The 13,070-nt window shown below is 38.1% G+C and overlaps 1 protein-coding gene across 1 annotated transcript in view; it reads right to left on the bottom strand.

Annotated features, from left to right (window-relative positions):
* The window catches only part of zdhhc14 (zinc finger DHHC-type palmitoyltransferase 14), a 27,174-nt gene extending 14,104 nt beyond the window's left edge, over positions 1–13,070 (bottom strand). Inside the window, exons 1-2 of the mRNA XM_027155352.2 lie at positions 11,913–13,070; positions 4,223–4,383 (exon numbers count right to left, since the gene is read on the bottom strand). Coding sequence (XP_027011153.1) covers positions 4,223–4,383; positions 11,913–12,154 — 403 coding nt within the window. The 5' untranslated portion in view covers positions 12,155–13,070. The remainder of the gene's footprint in view (positions 1–4,222; positions 4,384–11,912) is intronic.

Genomic DNA, 13,070 nt, shown 5'->3' with positions numbered 1-13,070 from the left:
ATGATTCTTGGTTTACACAAAACTGCCTCCTGTCTCACACCAATCCAGTACAGTTACATATTAAACCCCTTTTATTATCCCCTTTATATCACTTCATGATGTTAAAGCTTCCTGCGTAAACCACGGCCACAATTTCACTGTAAATTTACACTGTTCATATCAACTCAATAATGAGTTAGCAGAGCTGTCATATAATGTTACATAAAACCATATATATGTTTACATATATACATACATATATATATATACGTACATATTATGTTTAACTGTGTGTTTGTTTTTTTAAAATTTATTATTAAATTAAATAAATAAATATCTTCTAAAGGGAATTATAGAAAACCACTGACTTCACTAAAGCGCTGACAAAGGAGACTCCTTCCAACGTCACCATGAGGTTTTTCTTTGTTCAGCAATATATACTGTATAGTCATTTATTATTAGTCTTATTCACAGCGTCTGCCATACAAGTCTGTCCATGTGAATTAACTGTTACTATAGAAACAACATATCCGAATGAGCATGTCACATAATAAGGGACTAACAATAACTACAGAGCTGCTGTTAAAGTAAATGATCGCGGTATAAAGAACGTCATGAAGTGGCGAATGAAATATTAAACATTACTGGAACACAGCATAGTGTAAGCGTGATCTGGCATGCTGTGGTTATCCAGCACTGATGTTGACTCCCACACAGATACATGGAGACTCATTTTACTTCTACATGCTTTTCTGCGATACACAGCACTTTCAGCTGACGGTTAGATCAGCAGGAAACAGAAGCCTGGGGCGAAATCGCTGGCTTTAGCAGGCTTCAGAATATTCATCCGAGCAGCAGGAATTATTTTTACATTTGAGCATCCAAACCCGGCAGAGAGACCCAGACTAAACATGGCTGATTTACTCTCTCTAGTGAACAGAGCTGTAGGGGTCGCATTACAACATCGCAGATTACAGTATGTAGACCTGCTGGCTTCATGCAGCAGCAACTATAGACGGAAGGAAGGTTTCTCTCAGTGTGGGTTCTTGTTTTACCAATACCCCCTTACTCCCCCTTTCCCCTAAACACCACCACCACCATCTGCACCATTACATTTCCATATTAGCGCTCTTAAGGTGACAGAGTGTGCACTAGCAAAGCCATCATTCCTGTGGTGCATACTCCCCAGAAGTAAATGTTCATCACTTTATAATGGATGTACTCATTAGAATACATAATAAGATCATAGATATTGTACATTATTACTTTATTAGGCCTCCGCACTAGATTGCTCCATCCTTCCATCCATCCGCTAACCTTTTAGATTAAATGGTTAGATTTTGTGCAAGCTAATCAAATAGCTATTTCACCAATAAACATTATTTGAATAATTTCATTGTTTTTTTTAACTTCACTTTAAATCTTCTTTTTCCCCACAGTGTATTAGCTAATGCATCTACAGAGGAAACTAGCTTGTTCAGTTAGCTAATGTTTCTTTAGTTTAATAATAAGACAGCTTTAAAAAACATCCTAATGTCAGTTCTCATAACAGCTAAAGCAATAAAGCAAAAATGTTATAGATATCTTAAATGCCATATTACAATATTTGAAATAATATCCAGAAAAAAATGTTGTACACTTTGGTGTTTTGGTCATATTTTAGGGTATATCTTTTTTTGGCCAATATGTCTATAGCAGTCATGATAAGCTCACAGATCTACTCGTTTTCACACTGTCGGCTTTCTATGATTTGTGCTTCTCGCTTGCTGTGTAATGATGCTGTGAAGGAACATACGACAGAATCTCTAGCTAGCTAGTTTACTTCTATAACTAACATTAGTTAGCTGGAAGAAACTACTGAACATATATAATAATAGCTAGTTTGCTAAAATAGGAAATATTAATCAGTTCACATCATCAAGCTTCCATAACAGTTACTGATTACTGTAGCCTGTTTAACTAGCAAGTTAGTATAGCTAACTTACAGCAAGGCTAGCTCTTTATAAAGTATAAAGTTAAACTTTGTATATAGATAAACATCTCTAGCAGTTAAACTAGCAAAGAACACAGCAACATTTTTGTAACAGTATAAGAAAAGCTGTACACAAAAATGTGTACCGATTACTGATTAGCTTGTCAGTTTGAGATATTGTTAGCCAACATGTTTAAGCTTCAAGAACTGACTACATGCTTTAACGAACAATCAACAGAAATCGAGTCCTTCATTTGCCGACCTGAAGTTTTCCATTTTAAATCACATAACTGTAAACCTGCTCGGTTTGAGTCAGAGTCTAGACATCGATGAGCCCCAGGAAAAGATGTGAGACGAAGGTCAAAAACGGTACGTTCTCTGACAAGATTATTCATCTTATGCAATGTCACTGGCATGAAATTTATTAAAAAAAAACACAGTGGAAGCAGAACTCGAGCAGAATTGAGAGATGAGTGTGCTGGCAGAGAGACAGGAAAGTGTTTTAAATATCTCTCATGGTGCTCCTGATCTTCTCTGTGCTTACACTGCACACATCTTTAACTGTTATCTAATCAGACTCTTAATCATCCAGATCATTCAGGGTTCAGCTGTAGTGAGTCGAAGATTAGACAACCAACAGTGATATTTCCCTTGCATCGATTTTTTTTCCGACGCTAAAATTGCTTTATGCTGGTTGACAGAAAGTGTATTTTTTTACTGACTCAAAGATTGATTGATTGATATTAGATATCAGAACGATCAGACAACCACACGCTTATTCATTAAAAATCAGATATAATAACTACATCACCATCAGTGATCAAGCATTGTTAGGTAATTAGTGGCACTAAATTCACTGCTATAATTAATCTTATAAAATGTCATTTCTCTCACTAGGAAACAAATGGAGCATATGTGTACAGATGTTGTATAATATACGAAGAAATGTAGGGCTGTATTAATATTCCAAGCTTCTTCGAATTCTTCATTGTTTTTGCTTAGATTGGACCTCGACACATTAGCAAGCGAATGCGCTCGTCCACTGACACTCCTCACATATACACAACGAGCTCTGGGATTCAAACACTGTTTCAAGCACTACACATTAACGACAGGTTCCTTCCTTCCTCCAAAATTTTCAGTACACCCTTCAACTGAACATTGTCACTGTTGTCACTGATGTTTAGTTGCATCGCTGACACGTAAGGAGGATAACGACAGTGATAACCGCACTGAGGAGAACCAGCATGAATTCAGATCATTTTCATTGCATTGCGTACCCACATATCAGATATGGGAACCGATCTAGGACCATACAGTATATGGAAGATGTTTAGGTTAGATTTGATAACATTTCATATTTTAGTACATGTAGTCCTGAAAAAATCAGATCTGTGTCACATGCAAAGTTGTATCTGAGTGTTTAATCTTTTGGAGCACTGATCAGAAGGTTGTGAGTTTGAATCTGAGGACCACCAAGCTGCCTCTGCTGGAACTTTGAACAAGGCACTTAACCCTCAATTACTCAGTTGTATAACAAGATAAATGGAAATCACTCTGGATAAGGCTGTCTGCCAAATTACTTCAATATACTTTAAGGCAGAATTTGTTTAAACACAGCCTCTGAGGACACAGACTGCAGTCAGAATATATAAAAAAAATCTTTGTGTCTTGATCAGATTGTTTGCACTCGTGTTGCTGTACAGCCAGCTCTAATGATAAACTGTAGCTGGCTTCATGATTAGTGCAACTTTTTATTGTTTAACTTTTGTTTAAACATCTGTTATTGTTTTTGTAATTTACCCCCAACTCTGAACTAACTGAATAACACCAGACTTAGAGACACGTGGCACTTAGATGCTAACAGATATGCTAGCACTTAGATTAATCATGCTAACTGAGTGAGGTAACAGTGGACGTCTGTGCAACTTTATAAATGCTAAACTTTATTTAATTGAACCAAATGAACTTTTATATAATGCTGGTTGTAATGATTGCATTATTTTCTGTACATTATGTACAAATAAAGTAAAAATGCCTAGTAGATTAATGTACCTTAAGCAAACGGTTTAAGTCAGTGTTTCTTCCAGCCTGGAAAACGCAGTATCAGGATAAAGTACCACAACCACAACATACACACTAACATATGAGTTCATTTAGATCTTTAATTAGTACTGTGATCATATGATTCTTACCCTTACCCAAGACAGAAGTGAATAAGGATTTAAAAAAAGAGAGCAGATGAAGTGAAACATAGCAAGGTTGTCCTACCTATCTGCCTTTCTACGTCGGCCGCCTCGTCTGGAGTGGCTCGGGGCAGAACGCCAGGGTCGCTGAAGCTCGCACGGAGTAGCATGACCATAACGAAGAGGAAGAGCACACCACCGATGGCTGGAATGGCCGGGCTCAAGTTAGAGGCCAGGAACGGACAGCTGGACGAGGCAGATGAGAGACAGTTTAGTGCTGAAGTGTTTTCACAGAAACTTGCAAACTATTATCTTTTTGTATTAATAAAGTTGTACAAATTCATTCAATCGTTCCTCCCCAGAGCTATCAGAATTTCTATCTCATCTGCGCAAGTCAGATCTGTGATCACCAAACTGGACTGAGCTACCTTTATTGGACATGTCTTATTTATTATGTCGGTAGTTTATTATAACATATTTTGCATATTATAGCTGTTTTTCTTGCACGTTGTCTATCAGTCTATCTAGCATATCTGTCTATTCTTGCACATAGAACTATCTCAGTATTTTTGTACCATTTTGTACCATTTTTCATGTTATCCATTTTGTTTTTGCTAAATAAACTATATTTGCTAAAATACTAAATAAACCTCTCTGTGCCCATATCAATGCTAATTAATTTGAGTGTCCACCATACAATACGAGCCGTTGTTACCATAGAAACAAGAACACACTTGATTGGGTGTGAACAATCATAATCGAGAATGGAACAATGGTGGGGTATAAAGATTTAACCTTCCTATTTGTATTGCAGTTAAAATTACTGTTAAAAAAAATACCGAAAACAGATTTTCACTAATGACCAGAAAATGTCCAGTAAATTTGGATAAAAATGAACCTTTTTATGACAAAATCCTCTCTAAACCATAGCCTCATTCCATACAGACATAAACTATGAGAAACACCGTGTTAGTACCCGTCGTCTCACGTCTGTATTTATTGTAATGTTATACGCTTTCTCCCTACAGGTGGATGATGAAGTAATGGAAACACAATATGCAATAAAAAGTAATAACGGCAGTCGCTTGCATTGAGAAACATTCTTCTGCACGTCAACACTTTAAACGCTTTTTTTCTTTTCTGAAAAATTGCCCCATTCTTCATGAGCAGCAGCTCCTCTGTAACAGCTGGTATCAAGCAGTAGGGGTCGGATTTCTTCAGGCACTTTCCGGGAAAGAAAAATCACCCTTTCGAATTGAAAAAAAAAAAAAGAAAAATACTGAAAAATTCGACCTCCTTTAAGTGCCTTGAGTTCAAAATTAGACATTTTGGTTTCTATAGATTATAGAACGGATTATAATAAAATTAAGAGCAAATCCCAGGTCATGATGACATGATGAAAAGACTATAAAGACTATTTCATGAACAATATAAGGATCTTTAGAAGCCATGTAAAAAAAAAAAAAAAAAAATTGCATTCTTCTACGAAGGTAGAGATGGTGACAGGGTAGTAATTAAAGTGTCCATGATTAGCACATCGTCAGCCGCTCTGATGAAGCACTTTTCTGTCAATGTACATGTCAGACTCGGTTCCTCCTTTAAACAGCTTTAGCATCTTACCTGCATGAATTTCAGAGGAGATTTACACCATCTACAGTACTTATGAGTCAGACACACACAAAAGTGATGGTTTTCTCCAACAGAATAAGGATCTTTAGTTGCATGTTCTAGAAATCTGATGCCTCCACTAGTTTCTCTCATAATAGTTCATTAATAATAGTGAATGCGATTGAGATACTGAATCGTTTAATCTTGTCAGAGGAGTTGATTCGTTTTTCTCGAACATCAGATCTGACAGTAGGGGCTTGTGCTTGATTCCACATGACCATCTACACACTATAATACTAATAAAACTAAAAAATAACTTTTTATTTAACAAAGAAAGATAATCATTGATATGGCTTCAATTTAATCAGACATTTATTTAATTAGAGTCTCCAGCGTCAGCAGGTTTTCCAACATGAGATGCTCTTTAAGACAAAGGACTTTATGCGAGACAATTTGCATATTATTGAACTTATTAAGGAAAATCTAGTAAAGGAACAGCTGTATAAAGCTGCTGTAATGCACGTGCTAAGACAAACCTGTCTTTCAGATGTACCACAATGTTCGATGTGGACTTATTTGGCAAAGAATTGCCTTCCATGAATTATTTTCTTATACAGAACTATTCCATACATAACCAGTGACAAAATCCTTCCATCCATCTTCCTTTCAACTGTACACAAAACTAATACTTTCCAAACCAAGTTTGCTGACATTAACGCTGATTTCTTTTTCTTTTTTTAACGGAGTTGTATCTGCTGCAGTGAGTGTGTAAGGATGTCTGTGCCACAGCTGGTAGGATGTCCTGCTGAAAGCTTTATATGTGAACAGATTACATATTCTGTTCCGACTCACAGTCACGCAGACCTTCCTTCTGGCTATTTCTTTCTCCTCTGTTTTCTTCTCTCGTCACTTCTGCACATGGGAAATTACACAAAAAATAGCGCAAGGACAGTTTCTATTATCGAAAATTGTCCTTGAGTGCAATTCTGTTCATTCCAATGATGATTAAAGATGATTGAGATCAGATGTACAGTATGTGGAACCGTAATAAGGTTTCACAATCCACCGTTATAAAGGAAAAAAAACTCGATTCAGAAACCGGAGTCGGAATTCCCAGCTGGATTTAAACACACATGACATCACGACCAGTACGGTGATGAAAACAGTGATCACTGGTTTTAATTTTTTTTTATCATTTATTCATTAATCTTCAGTAACTGCTTTAACCTACTCAGAGTCATAATCGATTCAGAGCCTATACCAGGAATGCTGAACATAAGACATACAGGGTTGGGGTGGGGTGGGGTTGGGTGGAAAGTAGTCCATCAGAGAGCACCAAGAAACACACTTTACACACTCATACACTCAAAAAAAAAAGTGTAGTGAACCCACTGTGCCAGCACTCATAGCCTAAGTTATGTGATTATTATTTTTTTTCATTTGTGCTTAACAATCTTAGGTAGAAATGTATCCTTTTTAACATGGTACACTCCTAGAATCAACGTTAAATCTAGAACTCTTATGGGACCTTTGCTTTATCATCTGAGGTTCTTATGTAGCTTATGTGATACTATTAGAAACATAAGAACCCTGAAAAAAGTTTATTTATTTATTTATATCTAACAGCGTAGCTTAATCGTAATAATACGTAAGATTTGCAGATCATAATGTGGTCAATGCCAATAATGTAATTAATGCTAATCTTCTTAAGATGGTTTAACAGCTCGTCAAACAAACATCCATTTGCTTCAGGTTACCGTGTTTTCCCAAGTAAAATAGCCGGAATATATTTCTTTTCTATATAAACTCGGAATTATCAGACTGTTAAATATGATTTAATAAAGCATCCACTTAGCCAAACACTGCAAGCAGAAATCATTTTATTAGTAGTCTTAGAGCCAGACGTGTAGTCTTTAAGCCAGACGTGATCTTACTGTAGACACCACTGTGGGAATGTAGAGGGCAACAAACTCGGTTTTAAAATATCTAAGCTATTCATTCCAACATCTCATCAAGGAAGAGGTCAAAGTAAGGGCTGTGATAAAAAAGGACCTTATGCATGCAGTAAAAACAAACATTACCTGCTGCAAGGCAAGAAATGGCTGTTAAACATCTATTTAGTCGACTTAACTCACTCCAGACAATGCTAATAATTGGGGGGAGCTTTAATTGGAAAACCTTTGGGCATAACCTTGTTGGTGATCAGTTTAATCAGTGGCAAGTTTTTAAAAGGCTGCCTTCAAACGTGTTCATGTTACAGATCATGTCTTTGAATGTAAGACTGTTATCTGTATAGTGACTGCAAAATACCAGAACCCGTATTCATAAAGAGCTTAGAATGATCTCAGAGAGCTCCTAATTAAGCTTAAACATTTCTAACTAGAGGGGGGCACGTTTGCCTCACAGCTCCAGGGTTGTGGGTTCGATTCCCACCTCCGCATTGTGTGTGTGGAGTTTGCATGTTCTCCCCGTGTCTCGGGGGTTTCCTCCGGGTACTCCGGTTTCCTCCCCCGGTCCAAAGACATGCATGGTAGGTTGATTGGAATCTCTGGAAAATTGTCCGTAGTGTGTGAGTGCGTGAGTGAATGAGAGTGTGTAGAGATGTGCTAACATCCGTATGTTAGAAATGTAATAAATGTAATGCAAACATCTCTGACACAAAAAGATATATATGTCATTTCTGTGCTGTGTTGGAGATGTTACCTCTAATACGATTGGTCACAAAAATAATCCCTTAACGATCTAATCTGTATCATCTTATTAACTCACTATCATTATTAATTATTGTAAACAACACTTTTCTTCTCCCTCTTCACCTTTCTCCCTCTGCTAAAGAAACTCTTAATCATCTTAAAAGTCCTCCTCACTTCTCCTAACACTTTTTGAGCTTATAAGCCCTTTTAAGTGTTAAGATGCTTTGTGAATAACTTTTATCTTTACTAGAATCTTTTCTTTAATCTTAAGGGGAAACGCTCACATTTCTAAGAATTATTTAGGAACTACGTCACTAGGAGAAACTCTTTATACTAAGAATTTTCATGAATATGAGCCCTGGTCTCTACTTTCTCTACTTGAAGAATGCAATTGTGGAGTTGAAAGCTATTCCAGCTCATCCTACAGTATACATCCTGGAATTAATGGAATATTCTAATATGACTTCTCACTTGGAAGATCGTGACGTGTACAGTATGTGGCCACCTGAGGAGCATGTGCAATGGAAACACGCTTGACCTTCAAACACAATGTCGATGAAGCAATTTTATTTATATTTTCGTGCAACTACCTACATACTGTAGCTAGAAAATTACTAGCTAGAAGATGCTAGCTAGAGTCGGTGGGATTTTTTAGGATCTCCTGTTGTCCGAGGCCGAGCTGAGTTAAACAGAAGCAAGAAATGAAGGAACCAGCCAGATATGGCCAGCAATATGTGGACACCTGACCATCACACACATATGTAACCATTCCGGCACATGCGCATTAACGTGGAGTCGATCCTATGATTGCTGCTGTTGTTGTTACAATAACCTCCGCTCTAACAGGAAGACTTTCCACTAGTTTGAGAAGCATCTTTGGGGATTTGTGTTCAATCGGCTACAAGGGCATTAGTGAGGTCAGGTGCTGATGTTGAGAAGTGAGAAGACTTCATGCATTTGGTGTTCTCATTCATCCTAAATGTGCTCAGGCCAGGGCTTAGTGCAGGACACTCGAATTGCAGGACACTGGGCAAATCATGTCTTCATGAAGCTGGATTTGTGCACAGGGGCTTTGTCTTGCTGGAACAGGTCTGGGCCTCTAAGTTGGAGAGAAGGGATACAGTAACTTTGGGGAAGAACCAAATATCAGTGTGATGGTCAGGTTTTTACATACTTTTGGCCGTACAGTATACATTGCATTGCAAAAATAACTTTAAAAGATCGTTTCCTTATCTTACTATCAGCTGCTGTGTGTTGGAGCCTAATTTGTATATTATTTCCTACATTTTTTTTCACTCATTATTATCCTCCTGATCTGAACTGATCCAAAGCATCCACTGAGATAATAATCATCACTATAATGATGATGAGACTTCAAATGATGAAAGATAACATTAAACACTACTACTAAGTGTGGAGGCCAACACATTCTGAGTCCAGAATGTCTGCTGCAAACATTTGGAAAATATTCAGCAAATTCCGCAACTAATTTAATAGCTAGCTCTTTACAAAGTCTGTGACTGAACACAAGCATTGCTCGGCACTAAGTGCAGCCTCTAATGGCATGAAGAGCCAATTTATTGGACTTTTATTACCATTTAAAATAGCACAACGCAGCTGGAGGGCACCACATCGAACCGTGGGCCTAGTGCCCTCCTGTTTCCTAGGAGATATCGGCTGTTACGAAGCAGGAGAGGAAACTGTTACCAAGGAAACAGGAAGACGGGAGTGCCGTGTTATGAAAGTTGTGGGAAGTGGTCTATGTGGAGGATGGGGATACTGGAAACTAAGTCCCACACATCATTTATCATCGAATATCACGTCCTTTATCTTCCTTATTCTGGTGTGTATGAGTGTTTCCTTTCTTTATCGCAGTGACCAGAGGGTTGTGAAATCAAATCTTAAGACTCTCTCTCTCTCTCTCTCTCTCTCTTTCTTTCTCTCTCTCTCTTGCAGTTCGTCATGTTACCAAGTAACCACAATAACGTAAAATCTAAATGGAAAATTTAACATTTACAGTTTTACCTCTGACTCTTACAATGCCAAGAAATGTTAAACAAACATGTCTTAACAAAAAATGTTTACCATATCACAATAACCTAACCATATCATCATTATTAAATGAACGGATACACTTTTATTTGTAGTTTTGTTACAACTGTTAGCCATTAACCTGTTTTGCATAGAACACGGTCACCTCAACTGCATAGAACATGAACACAAATTTTTTAATATTCTACGGATGATAAAAAAAACTCAAGCATTGAATTTTGATAATAAATTCTTCAGAGCTGATTAAGTTGTTGTTTGTTTGCCAGCAGGCTGAGGTCTTCACCATAGGAGGAATTGATAAGTGTTACGACGGATCCTTGTTACAACTTTCTCCCCTAAGTATAGTATCATATTTCTACTGCAGGTCTGAATCCTCACGTTTATTCCATTTTTCATCCGAAAGGAAATAAATGAAATCTGTACTTACTTACATCCATAACTTCTACACCTACACCTTCAAACTGTATCAGGTTATTTTCTCGAACAGTATCAGGTTATTTAACTGCAACTACATAAAAAAATGGCTACTACTACCACCATCCTGAATTTTGCCTCATTTGTTAGTTAAGTGACCAGAAGACTGTGATTTTAAATCCCAGGACTGTCACTGAGCCTCTATAGAGTACTCAATTGAGATCTTTAAGTCTCATCTCTCTGCATGCACAGGTGTGTGGACCAGGGTGAGGATTCTGCCTTTTCTCCATCTGTATACTATACAAATGCTATACAAATAACAGTGAAAAAAGATTTTTGGATGGTAAGTGGTCTACTTCTAAAAGGTTTAGGTTCTACTTTATTGTAACTGTAGAATACGGAGCATTTAGGAGAGCATAGTGGAGCTTTGTGGTGAAGATGTTGTCTTAGAAGAAAGTTCAAATCCCAAAGTTGCCATGCCGCTTGGGCCTTAGCACAAGAACATGTAAGATTTCCTGCGCAGGTACAACTGAAAAAGCCTTAAAGGGTCTTGTGTTCTATATAAAATAACTATAAGGGGCATAAATTGATGATGTTGACACCACTGATTAGTTCTCTGGAAGAGCGTTCTATAGAGGGAAAGTTCTCCTAAAGGGCCTAAATAAATGAGGAAACCATCAGGGTTCTGGATATAACCATTTTTTAAATTTATGTACGTAATGTACTGGTAGGAAGTACCAGTACCTCTGGTGGATCTTATAGGTTTTATGCGGAACCCTACAACTGAGTGTTAATGATACATAAAATTTACAAGTAGAATGTTGTTTAAAAGTCAATGGACACATCTTAGATTCGGTGCTTTACTAATACAACAATAACAAATCATGGTACAGAAGAGCACTTGTGTGTCAGAGCTGGTGTGAAGTTGGATCATCACTGAAAACCAACAAGGAGCACATGTGGGACATTCACAGTGACTTCTCACTCAAATGATTACTCAACACTTACTCAAATGTGAAGAACAGCCCACTGGTCACCAGGATCAGAGCTATGGTAAGGTAGAACACACCGGACTGCTTTGCCATCATGATCCGCCCATCGCAGTAGAACTTGTTTCGGCCTGGGAAGACCTGCCACTTCCTCTTCACTCTCCTCTTCTTGGTGTGTGGGGTTTCCATGGATGAGGAGTTATGATGGGTGCAGATCTGATTGTACTGACATTCCCTGCTGTCATCCAGTCCAAGATGCATGTCGTGGGTCTTATTTATTCCTCAGCAAACACCTGATTTAAAATAACAGAAAGCCGGAACGTCTGCATGCAGAGGCGTCATGTGGAAAAACATCGCTCCTGATGAACAGATGGAGAAAATGTGTGCGTTATCAGAGCCAAAGAGATGACCGTAATGCTATCATTCTGTCGTTTATAGATTCAGAGTGATGAATGGATTCAATGAACCAATGGCACATATAGTACAAATAGTTCCTTATTTCATTAAAGAGATATCCAGACCAGAGGAATGAATCCAACATCCATGCTTTAATTGAAGCCTTATAATCCAGTGTGTTGATTTCCATCAGGGTCTAAGCAGCTAGAGGAGGAAAGCAGGTAGTGGGAAGAAAATCTGGGAGAAATTCTAAGGACGATTCTTGCGTCTCGGTTCTTCTCCATTGTACCGCTGTGGAGTGAAGAGATGCCACTGTTTATCCACGCAGAGACCTCGCTGTTTATTCCAGACCAGGAAAGCAACCCCGTCCTTCTAGTGCCCTCCTACATCCGCTGTCTGATCTCCGTCTGGGAATCATTTAACAACCAGCCTGCAAAATGCTGTCACTGTTTCAGGCTCCACGCAAAACGGTGCTTCAGTGATGAGCGGCTAGAGAATGACGCGCGTCTGGATCACATGGAGGCTTGTGGTTCAACTCAGCTGGTGTCTGAACATCTACAGTGTATTTCACACAAATCACATCTCCAACCTGCAGATCACAAGCGCACAGACTTCTGTGGATCCCAGTGTTTATTTGTCCTGTAAATACTGAGTTTATTTATAATGAAAGATCTGATAACCGACAGAGAGGAGTATGGAGTGCGCAATCGCTCCGATTAAAAACATCCTGTACACACACACACACACACACACACACACACACACACACACACACACACAC

Source organism: Tachysurus fulvidraco, chromosome 16, assembly GCF_022655615.1.
Source record: "Tachysurus fulvidraco isolate hzauxx_2018 chromosome 16, HZAU_PFXX_2.0, whole genome shotgun sequence".
In the NCBI taxonomy this organism is placed as follows: domain Eukaryota; kingdom Metazoa; phylum Chordata; class Actinopteri; order Siluriformes; family Bagridae; genus Tachysurus; species Tachysurus fulvidraco.
This window is presented reverse-complemented; position numbering and strand designations above follow the sequence as displayed.